The sequence below is a fragment of the Enoplosus armatus genome, chromosome 18 (genome assembly GCF_043641665.1).
Source record: "Enoplosus armatus isolate fEnoArm2 chromosome 18, fEnoArm2.hap1, whole genome shotgun sequence".
Lineage (NCBI taxonomy): Eukaryota > Metazoa > Chordata > Actinopteri > Centrarchiformes > Enoplosidae > Enoplosus > Enoplosus armatus.
The window spans coordinates 3,250,183-3,266,047 of record NC_092197.1 but is presented as its reverse complement, the minus strand read 5'-3'; the positions used below and the strand labels follow the sequence as shown (position 1 = coordinate 3,266,047).

The following is a 15,865-nucleotide window of genomic DNA, read 5'->3' as shown; positions in this document are numbered from 1 at the left end:
CAGCGAACAATTATTTTTAATATCGATTAATCTGCTTATTATTTTCTCGATTAATCGATTGATCACTTTGTCTATAAAAGGTCAGAAAATAGTAATATATAGTAGTACATTAGTATATAATAGTCCCAGAGGCCAAGGTGATATATTCAAAATCCTCCTTTTCTTTGATCAACAGTCCAAAATACAAAGTTAATCAACTTAAAGTGATTAAAAAAAAACAGAGAAAAGCAGCAAATCCTGCATTTGAGAAGCAGATGTTTGACATTTTCGCTTGAAAAGTGGCTGAAAATAATTAATCAATCATCAAAATAGTTGCCGATTCATTTTCTCTGGATCAACTAATCGATTAACCGACTAATAGTTCACTGACGGCAACGGCATGTTTATTTATAGCATTACATTTATCACACATAGTTACTGGGCTTCCGTACATTCACGTGATTGGCTGTTTTTCCAGACATCTGATTGGCTGCTGCACCAGAGGCAGTGTTTTCAATCTGCGGAACACGGAAGTGACAGCCAGACTTCGGCTAGAACTTTATAGATAATTGAACTAATTAAATGGTGTGTTGTTGATATTATTACAGTGAGGACATGTAGTTAGGACAACCAGTTAGCTAAACTTTATATCAGCCATGTTGAACACAACCTGACGGACTTCCTTGTTTACTTTGTGAGAAACTGTAACGTTACTTGGACTAACGGGTCTCTGCTGAGTTCAGAACTAATAACTGACGATGGATAAAACACTGTCGGTTTATTCGCTCATCATAGCTGCGATCCTCCGAAGCTTTCCGGCGGTTTTAGCGGCTCAGCAGCCTCACATCGTGTTCGTCCTGGCAGATGACTTTGGTTGGTATGATGTCGGCTATCACAGCTCCGAGATCAGCACCCCGAACCTGGACAAGCTGTCGGCCGGAGGAGTCCGCCTGGAGAACTACTATGTTCAGCCTCTGTGTACCCCCTCCAGGAACCAGCTCATGACTGGGAGATACCAGGTGAGATCCACCTCCTGCTGCCATTTTCAGGGCTGTTCACAGGTACTCAAGTACTGTACTTAAATACAATTTTGAGGTACTTTACTTGAGTATTTCCATTTTCTGCTACTTTATGTTTCTACTCCTCTACAGTTCAGAGACAAATATTGTACTTTTTACTCCACTACAGTTAGTTGATAACTTAAGTTACTTTGCAGATTCAGATTAATCAATAAATAAATAAATACCCAGCAGTATGTAAAGTATAACATAAGCCCCACTTTTACCAGCTGCAACATTCAAGTAATATATTAATGCATCAGTAATTACAATTTGATAATATAATATGCATTATTCTAAAATGTGCCATCCTGCATAATTAGTACTTTTACTTTTTGTACTTGAAGGGTATTTTGCTAATACTTTTGGACTTTTACTTAAGTAGATTTTGAATGCAGGACTTTTTACACGCGCACAACAATTGCATGTACTGTGACAGAAAAGGAGCTGTGTGATCATAATTTTCATTTGATGATCGTGATTAGATTTACTTTGAATGTGAAGTTAATCAGGAACTTCATAAAGTGCATCGTGATGACAAGTAAACTCCAGGGCATGTTGTATATTTATAAGAACTTTCCAGGGGACGCTGGTGGAAAGTAGAACAAGAGGACAAAGTCGCCTCGTTTCCGGACGTTTATTTTGAACCGTTTGTTTGCGTCACCGTCACCACAGAAGCTGTTGGTTCCCCCTTTTATTCTTACATCTTTCTGCTTTGTGCCATTTCCAACGCAATGCGTTTGTTTTTTAACCTCCTCAGATCCACACAGGCATGCAGCACCAGATCATCTGGCCCTGTCAGCCGTACTGTGTTCCTCTGGAGGAGAAGCTGCTGCCCCAGCTGATGAAGGAGGCGGGCTACGCCACGCACATGGTGGGCAAGTGGCACCTGGGCATGTACAAGAAGGACTGTCTGCCCACACGGCGGGGCTTCGACACGTACTTTGGTATATTTCATCAAGAATAAAGCCTTGGATGTAACTATGTTATACTCCAGGAAAGGGTTGCAAAATTATTCAAGGTGGAAAACTTTCCCTGGGAATAAATGGGAAATAACGGGAATACAATTTTAATTTAAATGTTATTTGCTGAGGCTGTATTTACCATATCATACGCAGACACCATGGTGAATGATTTATAAAATAAATGTTTTAAAGAGTGAATGGAAATAGATGAATTAAAACCCCACATGGTAGCAGCTAGCTAGCAAAAACTAGCAGAAGCTGTGTACTTTGCTTTAGGCTACTATCTGCGGGTTAACTAAAATATAATAAACATATAAAATATATTTACTGCAGTAATATAATCAAAAGTTACCTGAAAGCGTCAGACAGTGCAGTAGTGTGGGTTGTCATTTTTAATGTGTATTTTCGCCTCAAGTAAGTTCACTAAAGGGTAAGATATTTATATTGAAGTTGTGATTAACTTCCCTGGGAAAATTTCCGAAATGTACCGACTCTTTGCATCTCTGCTCCAGGATGCAGCCTTATTCCAAACATTACACATGTATGTTTGGATTAATGTCTTTCCTCTGCCCGCTGTGGGCTCCAGGCTACCTGACAGGCAGCGAGGATTACTTCACTCATACCCGCTGTAGTCCCATCCCCGCTCTGAACCTGACTCGCTGTGCGTTGGACCTGCGGGACGGAGAGGAGGTCGCCAGCGGATACAAAGGAGTCTATTCCACCGAGCTGCTCAGCCAGAGGGCCACCAGCATCATTGAAAAACATGACTCTACCAAGGTGACGCGCACACACACTCACAGAGTTATCTCTCCTCATTGATATGCTACACACTGGTAGTATAAAGTATGTATTATTGCTCTCTTTATCTTTCAGCCGCTCTTTCTCTATGCGGCGTTGCAAGCCGTCCATTCACCCCTGCAGGTGCCAGAGCGCTACGTGGCCCCCTACAGTTTTATCAAAGACCACCAGCGCAGGCTGTATGCCGGCATGGTGTCGGCCATGGACGAGGCAGTGGGCAACATCACTCTGGCTCTGCAGCAGGGAGGACTTTGGAACAACACCATCCTGGTGTTCTCCACAGGTGTGTTTTTGTACTGAGCCGCTGGATAAACCTCATTATTTCACAAACTAACAAAAAGATGCTGCTGAAAGTAGTGATGAAGCGTTATAATCTTCTGCATTTCTATCTTATGGAGTAGAAAATAAATGTGAGATGTCTTGTGTACAAAGCAAAGAGGACATTCTGACCACAGGGTGGCACTAGAGGAAAGGTCTTAATTAATAATTCATTAATATCCATCCTCTAATGACTATTCTGAAATCAAACTGTTGTGGTTCAGAATGTCTGTACACCAAACTATAAACTCACAGTATTATTAAAATGATAAGACATCATCCTCAGGGAACACGTGTGTGCAAGTTATCACGCTAATAATCTTTTAAAGAGAAAGGACAGGTGATGTGCTGCTACTCTGGAATAACCCTTCAAAGTTATACTCTTTTACACTGCACATGAACAAAACACACACAGAATCTTAACAATGACCACCGTATCAAACACACAGGGTAAAAAGAAAAACAAAGCGACAGCAGCAACCTTGTTGTCTTGACGTTTCATATTCAGGAAACCAGAAACAGATGAGGCACCTTTCTAAATCAGCGAAGGGAAGACAGCGGAAAACGTCTGCTGAATAATGTACGAGTTGCATGAGGAGTTTTGATTTGAGTGTGCGCCTCGCTGTGTGTCAGGTCAGAACGTCTGCACAAAATCTCACGGCAGTCCATCAAACAGTTGTGGAGATCGTTCAGCCTCGTTACAGGTCAGTAGGTTAAAGCATGTTCAGTATAATATTATACCGCCTACGTGATGCAGTAATATTAATACAGTAATTAACAATTTACCATCTTACTTCAGTAGAGTTAACCTCTACCATTACATTACACACAGATAGGATAATCAGGTGAACGCCTCTGGGATAATGCTTATATATTTCCCACAGCTTTTATCTATTTTTTTTTTTTCCTGTCTGAGCTCTTTGATAGTGTGCCAGGCTGGAAACCAAATCGGTGAGTGCTAAGAAAAGAGCGATTACATTTTGCGTCCGTGGACTGCGCATCAAAGCCAGTTTTCCTGGGTTGAGAGGAGTTCAGGTGACAGTCTGGTGACGGGTTTATTGAATTAAAGCATCAGAGGGTTAGATAACACATTTTTATTACAAGGTCAAGAGCGAGGCACATGAAACCTCTGTGAAAATAGCTTTTGTAATACTCTGGATGTCCACTAGAGAGCAGTGTTTTGTTTTGTTGTGTTTGTTCTAATAGGGGGGTTTTTGGTTCTTGTCAGAATGTGGAGATTTACAGTAAGAAGTGACACTGAAGGAACACTTTCGTTGGCTCATCTCTTCATATTCACCACTGGAGTCTAAGTACTGTAGAAAAATATCCATTATATAGACGTTTGATGAGGGCGAGCAGCATCATCCAAACATGAGCCTGCTCTCGGGTTTCCACATGTGGAACTTCTAATGAATTACAGGTAGGTAACTGCTTTGAGGGTTATTTTTAGTTGTTTTTTTTAAAGGGTAATTAGAAGACAGGAACAATGCTGTGAAAGTAAAGTGCAAGGCTGTTTTATGCCCGTGGTGGTCTGCGGTAGGTGGCCCGTTTCATTGTTCTTCCACACATTTGTTTGGCTCTGACTCGAAGGACTCAGCCAGCCATATGCCGGGCAGACACTGACTCTGCTGAGTCCAAATACTTCCTGCTTCTGTGTCAATGTGATGCACCGGCGTTATGTAACAGTTGACTTTGGCTCTCTGTGATGCGACCGGGATGTAGATAACAAACGCATAAACATCACTTGGCGAAAACAGTCCGAGTAAGGTCTGTCAGGGGCTTCATTAGTCACATCTTAAAGTTTTGTCATGTTCGAGCTGTTGGCATTGACCCACGTGTGTCAGGCCTAACAGGAAAGAAATGAGCCATAACCTGGAAATTCCTTTTTGATGAAATTTTCTTCAAACTGACGGCCTCACCGGGAACTTTACTGTAAGCAAAATGAGCGGGAGAGCTTTAGGGAAACTGGGGGGGGGCTGGGAAAGAGAGAACTGGGCCTGTAGAGAGCCAAAGCAGCTTGAAAAGGCATTAAGGACCAGACGGTCTTTTCCAGAGCAGTTCGGACTACTTCCTGGACTTGCATGACACTCGCTGCTGCTGAAAGGGGAGCCCTGCCTGGATGTGATTGGTCAGGTGTGTTTATACTGGACAGACTCATTGGGATGATGACAGTCAGTCTAACTGCCTGTGTGTGCACTTGTGTAATGGTTGGATGTGATGCAGGAGCATTTGGCTAACAGGGCAGACAAATGGATGAGCTTTGGTGTATTGTTTTAATGTCTTAGATAACTTGTTTTTAGCCGCGCTCGCGGTGTGGCTCCATGGATGGCCATGTTGGTTGATCCACCGCTTTCGTCCAGACTGAAATATCTCTACATCCACCGGATGGATCGCCATGAAATTTCACGCAGACATTCATGATCCCCAGACGATGAATCTTAATGACTTTGGTGATTCTCTGACTTTTCCTCTAGCGTCACCAGAAGGTCAAAGTTTTCCCTTATCCAGTAAAATATCTTGACATCTCTCAGAAGGACTTTGTACATGTTCTCCTGCTGACTTTGGTTTTCCTCTAGCGCCACCATGAGGTTCACATTTGTGGTTTCAAGTGAAGTGAATATTTCAACAGCTATACACATTCATGTTCCCCTCAGGATGAATTGTAATAACTTTGGTGATACGCTTTCCAGGTAGCAACATGATTAAAATGAAAATTTTTTCAATACTTTGGTTTATGTCCAAATACCTGAAAGAATTTGTAGCTTCGGTTGTACTTATGTTAGCATGCTAACATATTCAGCTAAGATGGTGGAAATGGTAAATGTTATTTATGTCTTCAAATGTATTTTCATGATCTCACAGATGTCACCTTTCATCCTGGAAAGTTAAAATGTTTGCACGGGAAAAAAACAACATTAAAAACAATAGTTCCACCAACTGTGCCACTCCTCTTCTTCAGTGGAAGTACGCGACATCCACAGTCTGTGGAAATATTGCATTTAAATGTTGGTTTGGTTTCTATGTTCACTGATACCTCCCCAGATCTCACTTTTATATTTACTGATTTGAAATCTTTGTCTTTGTTGGACAGATAACGGAGGTCAGACGCTCTGCGGTGGTAGCAACTGGCCGCTGCGAGGGAGGAAGTGGTCACTGTGGGAAGGAGGGATCCGGGCAGTCGGATTTGTCGCCAGCCCGCTACTGAAGCAACCCGGGACCATCAGCCACGAACTAATCCACATCTCTGATTGGCTGCCAACACTCGTTGGCCTGGCAGGAGGGAGCACCAACGCTACAAATCCACTGGACGGATTCAACGTGTGGAACACAATCAGGTGAGCGGTTGTTCTGTCTCCGCTGATCTGGGACTTCCCAGCTGAGTGTTTCTTGGGTGGCAGGTCAGCCTTTACAGCGTGAGCACTACCAGCTCTTGAGTTTGACAGCCTGCCCTCTCTTTGTGCCTCTTTCCGATCCTTCCCCCATGCGCTCTCGCTCCAACTCCCTCTGCCTGTCTCCCTGACCCAGCGTCTTTTTCTTGTAGGAGCCCCCGCTCCTTCAATAAGCCCTTTGTTACTGTGGCAATGGGAGCTCAAAGAGAAGGAAATTCCATCAGTCATTCTCACACAAATCTGTAGTCCTTCCATCCCTGTCTTTTTCCCCCTTATCCCCACCTATGAAAGGCTGCTATTGGAGAAGCCAATTAGTTTAGCTGCAAATCCTTTTATGTGGCAACATACCTGAGATGTTGTAATTCCTTTATTTGTAATATATTGAATTATTTGTCGTTGAATGTTTGCAGCTTTGCAAAGTAAGTGTTAATGATTTAATAAGTCACATGCAGCTGTTGGCTGACCACGGATTCCCTTTGCGTGTTAGTCTGCGGGTCGTCACACACGCTGTCACTGAGTCCTGTTTGACTGACACATTATATTTGTAAACTAAATGTGGACACAGTGAAGAAGGTGAAATTGAGGGCTACAGCAGAGCCCCAGCAGAAAATCAAGGCTTAGCCTGAACCGCAAACTACTACTCACTGCCTCCACTTGACTCGATTGGCTGACGCACGTCAGCTGACCGCCGGGGCGCCGGCGTTGCCGTGTGAGCAACACAACAACGCAGCGCACAAACTGCCGTTTGTTTTCGCTGCCCTGCAGTTTCGTTTTGTTTTTAATTGGCTCGCCTGTTACAGAAAACAGCAGCCTGACAGCTCGGCCGGTGAAATTAAAACCAAATGAAGGCCCAGAACAGTAGGCAGGCAGGAGAGAGCGCGAGTTATTTTAGTTGTGTTATCAGACACTGTGGTCAGTGAGAGCAGTGTGTTTTCTCTGTGGTGGAGTGCGGTCAGAGCATATGACTGCCTGGTGAACAACGGCCAGCTGGTTTACATTTACAGATCCCAGTGGATTTTACAGTGCATGAGTCAGACGTCGTGGTGTGTGTGTGTGTGTGTGTGTGTGTGTTGGTTGTGTGTCCATATGTTTAAGAGTTGCACTGCTTTTTATCTTACAGCAAAGGGTTCGCCTCACCCAGACTGGAGCTGCTGCACAACATTGACCCTCTGTATAACGACATCGCTCCATGTAAGTTCACACTCTTCACTGTCACATAGTGTGTGTGTGTGTGTGTGTGTGTGTGTGTGTGTGTGTGTGTGTGTGTGTGTGTGTGTGTGTGTGAACTGTCGTCAGGACACATAAGATTAAGACCTGATACCTCCAGCAGGGTTCATTTGTGGGAAAAGTCAAGTTCCCACACTGTGTATGTACGTAAACTCCCAACCAGACCCGGCAAAGAGAGAATTTTGAAATACAAGCTGCAGACATCCCATCACTTTAATATTGATAGCAGCAGATCCTGCCAACAGGCTGAGATCATTTCACTCAGTCATGCTAACTTAGCGTTCAGTTCCCATCCAGTGTATTTTATACAAATGCAGCTGCATGCCTTGTGCTTCTGTGTTTGTTCGAGAAACATCCTCATCAGCCGCTTACTGAGATAAAAACTCCGATTTTAAGGTTCATATGAGATCATGGAACATTTTTGAGTATATGCTATATAATACATAAAGTAAAAAAAAAGGTTAGTAGCTGTGGGAAATGTGTTCACCGGTAGAGATTTGGCAATACCGCCCCCCCCCCCCCCCCCCCCCCCCCCCACACACTTGTGGTGACCTCTCACCAGGTCGGGAACCACTGGTTTAAACTCATGCATCGATCCTTCATCTATAAATCCTGTGCAGGGCCGTAGGGGGTGGGGGGTGGAGACTATCCCAGCTCACACTGGATTTAATCTAGAGTCACCAGTTAACCAAGCATGCTCGTCTTGGACTGGGGGAGGAAACCCGTACAGATAAGTGAAGCACATGCAAACTCTTGGCCAGTTCAGACCATTTGAACCATTATTGATCTGCCAGAGATAACAATATGATGAAGCATTCATGATACTGTTTCCTCTCTCTTCCCAGCATCACCACGAGTATCAAGGGCTCATTGCTTGAGCCGCTATTCCCAAACACCAGACGACGTGAATCCAATTAAGTCAAGTCAAAGCAGACTGGGGCCTAAGAATAGCATTGTTACGTAACATTTGACTAAACTCACGTTAGCGTATTAGGAGTCCACGTTATGTTTATTATGAGTGTTTGAAATTTGTTTGAGTGGATTAAGAGTTTATGAGGAATCTGGTCTCACATGGTGTCGGGATTATCACCGTTTTATGAACTGTGTACACGTGTTGCTTTAAATTTCATGATTCGTTATTTCTAAATGAAATGAAAATTAGATTTCTTCCACTTGAGTACGAAGGTTATCTGAGTTGTTAAAGAACATTTTATGAATTAGCTTTTATTTTCTCTCACAGTTTACTTGTGTTTTTTTGTGATTACTGTACCTCCGTAAAATGGTGTTTGTTATCCTGTTTTCATCTGAGGAATGCTGATAACACAAGGTTGGAACTGTAATCAGTGTTGAAATGTGAGATAGTTGACGTTCCAGGGTCAGGGTGTGTGTGTGCTTACAGTTTAAACTGAGATTGTAGGTTTCCAGGAAATAGGTCTTGTGACTGCTTTTTTCCCCCCTGCTGTCGGACACAGTGGAGAGATCTCATTCTTGTCTAAACCACTTAATATTAGGTGGTCCTGGTCCTGGTCTGAGGCCACTATTTCTGACTTTGTGGAGGATTCTGCTCCTCAGTTACACATTCAAAAATAGTAGAGGTGTAGGAGGAGTACATTTTTGTACTGAAATGATTCACAGATGTACCATAATGGGCACATAATGGGTCGTCGTGAGAATAGATGCGCACCATTTGATTTACCATAAAGATATAACATTTATCTCCTTGAAGTTCAGTGGTTTTCTTCTCTTCTAGCATGTAGCAGCGTTGGTAGAAGACTAATTATTACTGATCGGTACCATATGTGGCACTGTAGTATAATTTCTAAAGCTTTAAACTATTATTGGGGGTTTGCTGGAGTCTATCACCTGTACTGATTGAGCACAACAGGACCCTTAGTTAGAAGAAGGACTACCGTGGATGGGGAATTGGTCATTCCACATCGAGAGAGAAGGGGTATATTACGTAATTAACATAATGTAAAGTTACAAATGGTCAGGTTACAGAAACATAGCGACAAGCTTGTCCTACACCAGAGGGGTCGATTCTTCTTGACCTTTTTTAAGGTTTAAAGCAGCATTAATTGATTTCTTTCGTCCCGTTGCGTGCAGCGGAACGAGCCGTATAACAAAAGGCCGATGTATTATCTCCTTGTAAAGTTGATATGGTGACCATGTTAGCCAACGGTTGCCTGTATACAGTACACATGCAGCAGATAGAGTCTTTCTGGCCACCCGGTGAATTTAAGTTAAATAGCCACTCCCCTCTTAGCTCTGTTTTTACTGAGATTACTGAGAGAAATATCTGGATCTTTAGCTGCTAAAAGCTCCATTATGTTCTTTAGCTAGTTGCTAAATTTGTTGTAGCATGCGTTTTGGTCGTTCACATTCAAATTGCGGGATGTAAAAGCAAAACAATGAGCTGAAAGACGCTGAAAAGCTCCACGGAGACTGAAAACTGCAGAAGCTGCAGATAATTCTCTGTGGATTTGTCACTACGAGCGGCCTCTTTTACATCACACCCATTACACAAGTGACAATGACAAGAAATGAATGAAATGATCGCCTACTCTCTCATCTAAAAAAGTAAACAAAGAAACCAAGAACCACTTCTGTCACCGATTTATCACATTTTAGAGACATGACTGTTTATACAGCCTCAGCCAGTTTCCTATTGGTCCTTACCATCTAAATCATTTGGATGTTAAGTTGAGAACAACACTGCTTCTTTACAAGCTTTCACGTTTTTATGTTTGAGTCTTTATTGTCAGCCACCGCAGTGACAGCCGGCTCCTCCTGATGCATTCCAGCCTGAGATTCCTGCTTCCTCTCTCCTTTCTTCCCCTCTTTCCTATTAACCCAGCCTCTCTTTGAGACCCGGCTCTTTCTCCCGGTCTCTCTTCATGCTTCTTTCGGTTTCTCTATTTAGCTCATGAAAAGCCCTCGTCCCTTTTACATACTTTCTCCTTTCAAGATGCTTTTTCAAAATCCCCCGTCTTTGCTTTCACTGTGTGAGAAGAGGGATCCCGACTAAATGGGTCACAGAGAGTCCCTGAACTCCTCGCCTGTCGAGAGAGAGAGAAACCATGGACGTGGCCCAACCCTTAAATCACCCCCAAATTTCCCCTCCATACTCTTCTGCTCTCTGAGGGTCTCGTCCCACTGTTCCTCCCCCTCCTCCTCCTCCCCTCCCTCCCTTCTCTTGAGCCCGTTTGTGGATTCTCCTGCTGTGGATCCAGATGACAAAGGCCGGCTTCGAGAGCTCTTGTGTTCATGCAAAGATTAAATATAAGAAATGGACAGTGTGTGTTGGGCTTTTAGGCACTTTTTCTTAAAAAAGCACGAGCGGAAGAAGTAAATAAATCTAACCCTGATGTTCACGAAGCCCAAAAAGTCATTTATCATCCCACCTGCTTACATAACGGCGTTAACACCTGAGTCTGGTATAATGTCAAGGCCTCAGTTTGCAAGTCTGTTGTTTACTCAAATCGGTGATAAGGGATCCCTCTGCAGTGAGCAGCCCAGCTTAATGCATGTGAGAACAATTAAGATGCCCACATGTCCTTTGCGCAATGATCAGTGAAGAACTCAATGTCAAAGCTTTTATCATGTGGTTGCGGAAAACGCTGAGATCGGAAATGTTTTAATTCTCCAGTCATGTCGCTGTGGTTGAATCGACTCTATAAAAACGAGCTGCGATGGGAACGTGGGATCTGTGTGGGTGGGGATTTGTCTATATGCAAAGAATGTGAGGAAATACTTGTTTTTGACAGCGTCAGGACGATGAAATTACTTGCAAATCTGTCTAATCAGGACCATATTGTCGGGGTCAACCACGGCATGAACCTGAGAATACCCTCAAGGCCAGATCTCCTCAGAAAAGCGTGCTCACTTCTGGGAGATATTTTCCGTAAGAACTGAAATAGCCCATGGCAGGAGGCTGCAGAAATGTCTGGACACCCTCAGAACAAGGATAAATTATTTACTTTTGCCTCATGAAACTGGTAAAATGATGCCAGTCGGTAACTGTGACCCTTGTTCCTCATTTGCTTACAGTTTTTCAAATCTGCCCAACTGCAGTAATGGCAAATTATTCATTGTGCTTGGCAGAAATGAAAGAGTGGTGCTGAGTTGACCACATTACCACCATATTTGTCAAATTCCTCCAGCCCGAAAAAATTTCCATGTGTTTGAGGAAATTCATACATACAACAATTTCTGTTCTTAAAGGGGAGGATTGTTTTGAAGCACTCAATTCCTGCTGTGTCGCTGTTTTTGTGATTTTTACAGCACAAAAAGAGGTCTCTGTTATTGGTATATTTATTTTCACACCTTCACTTGATACTGTGATTTCTAGGTATGCACCGAAATTTGGTGCCAGTCTACCTACTCGTATGGTTTACATAGACATCCACAGAGGGCGTTTTGTATCCAGAGGTAGTCTAATATTATCTTAATCAGCAGTTTCTGCTTTAAAAAATAAAAAATGGATGACCTCCATGATCAGCTCTGTCCTCTGCTCTCTGCAGGTCCTGGCATGGAGCGTCGGTTAAGTTTGGCTCAGGTGGTCAGCAGAGGCTCCTGGGCCAAGTCCGGCTTCAATGTGTCCATTCACGCCGCCATTCGATCCTCGAACTGGAAGCTGCTGACTGGCTACCCAGGTCAGTATCTTCTGCCACCCGTAATGACATGTTTAGTCTAAGTGGGTCAAAATCAAGCACACTTATGCACAGTCACTTCTTATCTCTGCTAATCAGTGGTGGCACAAGATCCTTTTTACTTAAGTAAAAGCCCTGCATTCAAAATCCTATTTAAGTGAAAGTATGTATTATCAGCAAAATGTACTTTAAGTATCAAAAGTAAAAGCTACATAGAAAAATGTCATGATATTTTATTATATCTGAGCTTGTGATGGAGACAGTTTTAAGTACTTTATATACAGGTAGCCAGTTTTAACTACTTTATATACAGTTATCTAGTTTTAACTACTTTAAATACAGCTAGCTAGTTTTAACTACTTTCAATACAGCTAGCTAGTTTTAACTACTTTTTATACAGTCATCAAGTTTTAACTACTTTATATATATTTAACTAGTTTTAACTACTTCATATGCAGTTAGCCAGTTTTAACTACTTTATATACAGGTAGCCAGTTTTAACTACTTTATATACAGTTAGCCAGTTTTAACTACTTTATATACAGTTAGCCAGTTTTAACTACTTCATATACAGGTAGCCAGTTTTAACTACTTTATATACAGTTAGCCAGTTTTAACTACTTCATATACAGGTAGCCAGTTTTAACTACTTTATATACAGGTAGCCAGTTTTAACTACTTTATATACAGTTAGCCAGTTTTAACTACTTCATATACAGGTAGCCAGTTTTAACTACTTTATATACAGGTAGCCAGTTTTAACTACTTTATACAGTTAGCCAGTTTTAACTACTTTATATACAGGTAGCCAGTTTTAACTACTTTATACAGGTAGCCAGTTTTAACTACTTTATATACAGTTAGCCAGTTTTAACTACTTTATACAGTTAGCCAGTTTTAACTACTTTATACAGTTAGCCAGTTTTAACTACTTCATATACAGTTAGCCAGTTTTAACTACTTTATATACAGGTAGCACGTTTAGTCTAGTGGTTCCCAACCAAAGGGCCACAAGAGAAAACTGACAGGTCGAGAGATGATTAAGGAGGAAAGAAAGAACAACAAACAAACAAAGTTTAGAGGGGAGATGTCACTTTGGTGGAACTGTTAACAACTCGTAGACCTCTGAAACATGACAAGGAGACACAACTGGACTCAAATTCTTTTATAAGACTTCACAAGCCAAAAATGTTGAGAGCCACTGATTTAATCTTTAACAAGGCATTCTGTTTTAGAGGCTTATTATATATATTTTTAAATGTTAATCGCTGCTGTAGCTGAAATGTAGTGCCGTAGAAGCACAAAGTAGCATTAACTGGAAATACTCAAGTACAGTACAAGTACCTCAGAAGCGTACTCAAATGCAGTACTTTGTTACCTTCCACCACTACTGCTAATGTCCTTCATCTTATTTCCTCCAGGTTGTGACATTTGGTTCCCCCGGCCCGGCGACAACAGCTCTGAGTCGAGCCCCTACGAGGTGGATCCACTGAAGTCCGTAATGCTGTTCGACATAGAAAAAGATCCAGAGGAGAGGAATGAAGTATCCAATCAGTTCCCCACAGTAGTGGAGTATCTCCTCAGTAGGCTCCACCAACACCAGAAAAGTGCTTTGCCGATAAACTTCCCAGCTGATGACCCCAGATGTGACCCGGGCCCCACAGGAGCCTGGGGGCCCTGGGCTTAGATGGCAATGACATTGACGACGGTTGCAGCATTTTGTTTACTATGAATTACAAACAGCAAGAATCTCTTCTGTGGAGAAGAATTAATTTTTTAAAAATGTAATGTCTGTCAACTAAAAGACAGCTCAATCCACCACACAATCATTTCAAACACTGCCGTTATTATTGATGTCTGTGTCCCAGCTCTGAAATGCTGTCAGAGGTTTAGTTAAAGCGATAGCGTAAAGCTACACATGCTGCTGATTTGTAAAGACTATGTCCCTGCTGTTTCAGGCATTTGCACTTAATTTATCTACTGATGAGAAGCTGCAGGCTCCTTGTACGTGTCAAACACAAAGCCACACAGAAATAACGGGCTGATTTTAAACCCAAAAGAAATAATTCACTATATTCATATTCCACCAAACTGTGGTGTCTTTTTTTTGAAGGTATTTTGAGCTTTTGAAGCATTGTACTTTTACGTTTTTTGGTTTTTATCAGTTGTGCACACCACATATTCGTACGTGCCTACTGGTTGAAGCTTAAGAAGTGTCCAAAAAATTCCCAATAAAGAGGTTAAAATGTTGTGTTTTTAAAATCTTAATATTCAGCTAATTACAAGTCCTTCTTTTAGGCTACTTGTTTCCCTCCCAGTTGCCTTAAAGTTAGCGATTAGGTGCTAAATAGGTTCGCAGTGTATTTCTGTTTAGAGGTTGAAAATGTGAGGAATTTCTTGCGCACCTCAGGTATCCCTCATGTTATGGCTCCGGCAATAACTCCCACGTGCCAGTCATTCGTGAATGTACAGTTCTCACAGAGGTGATTTAGATAGAGTTGTGGTGAAATATCTTCTGGCGTGCTGTGTTGTCTCACCCGTTAATCTCCACATGAAAGAAAACAAATACACTAAAAGGTATCAGGTATTTCCAAAGGGATAATTTGCATATTGGGAATCAAAGCGGGAGAAACTAATTTCCTTAATACATACACCCTCTTTGACCTTTGCCCCCTTGGTGATTGACCTCCCGCTGGCAGCAGCATGCAGACTACCACAGGAAATGCTCCCTGCAGAGAGTGGGCGGCCCGGTCCTAATGTCGGCTGTGACCCTTAACCTGCCATGTGAAGTGATTGGCGGCTGAGCGAGGCCAACAACAATGCTGGTTACTGTGGAAAACAGTGGAGCCGTAAAGCCATTTGACATTAGCAGGTTAGTTATGTCTTATGAAATAATAAGCTCTAACTGAGGTAGTCTAGCAGCATAGGAAGAGTTGGACATTTGGGAAAACACACTTACTTGCTTTCTTGTTGAGAGTTAGATGAGAAGATTGATACCACTCTCATGTCTGTACGCTAAGTATGAAGCTACAACTAGGAGACTGCTTAGCTTAGCATAAAGACTGGAAACAGGGGGAAACAGCTAGCTTGGTTCTGTCCAAAGGTAAAAAAATGCCTGCAACCACCTCTAATGCTCACTGTTTAACACGGTGTATCTTGTTTATTTAATCTGTACAAGAAAGCCATAACTAACTCTTTTTTTTTGTCTGGATTAAACAAAAACAAGATGTAACATGTTAATTAGTGAGCTTTAGAGGTGCTGGTAGGCGAGTTTTGTTTCGTTTAGACAGATCCAGGCCAGCTGTTTCCCCCTGTTTCCACTCTTTATGCTAAGCTAAGCTAACATAGCTTCATATTTATTGTCAGATAGGAGAGTGGTAACTATATCTTCTCAAAAAGCGAATAATATTTCCCAAAATGTTGAACTATTCCTTTAAGGAAGGTTTGGAAGCTATGTTAAAAAGTCTACTCCCTATCTT

The 15,865-nt window shown here is 42.2% G+C and overlaps 1 protein-coding gene across 1 annotated transcript; it reads left to right on the top strand.

Moving 5' to 3' along the window:
• The first annotated feature begins 737 nt into the window (after window positions 1-737).
• LOC139301047 (arylsulfatase B-like) lies at window positions 738-14,619 on the top strand. The gene is made up of 8 exons (XM_070924309.1): window positions 738-998; window positions 1,798-1,984; window positions 2,589-2,779; window positions 2,876-3,083; window positions 6,210-6,453; window positions 7,628-7,698; window positions 12,258-12,389; window positions 13,808-14,619. The coding sequence occupies exons 1-8, from the start codon at window positions 738-740 to the stop codon at window positions 14,071-14,073; spliced, it is 1,560 nt and encodes a 519-aa protein (XP_070780410.1). The 3' UTR covers window positions 14,074-14,619.
• The last annotated feature ends 1,246 nt before the right edge of the window (window positions 14,620-15,865 follow it).

Excerpts from the sequence above, each read along its gene's own strand:
- LOC139301047 (XM_070924309.1), top strand. The coding sequence starts at position 738 with ATGGATAAAACACTGTCGGTTTATTCGCTCATCATAGCTGCGATCCTC. Across the intron at positions 1,985-2,588 it reads GGGCTTCGACACGTACTTTG|GCTACCTGACAGGCAGCGAG; the intron begins GTATATTTCATC and ends TGTGGGCTCCAG. Across the intron at positions 12,390-13,807 it reads GCTGCTGACTGGCTACCCAG|GTTGTGACATTTGGTTCCCC; the intron begins GTCAGTATCTTC and ends TATTTCCTCCAG.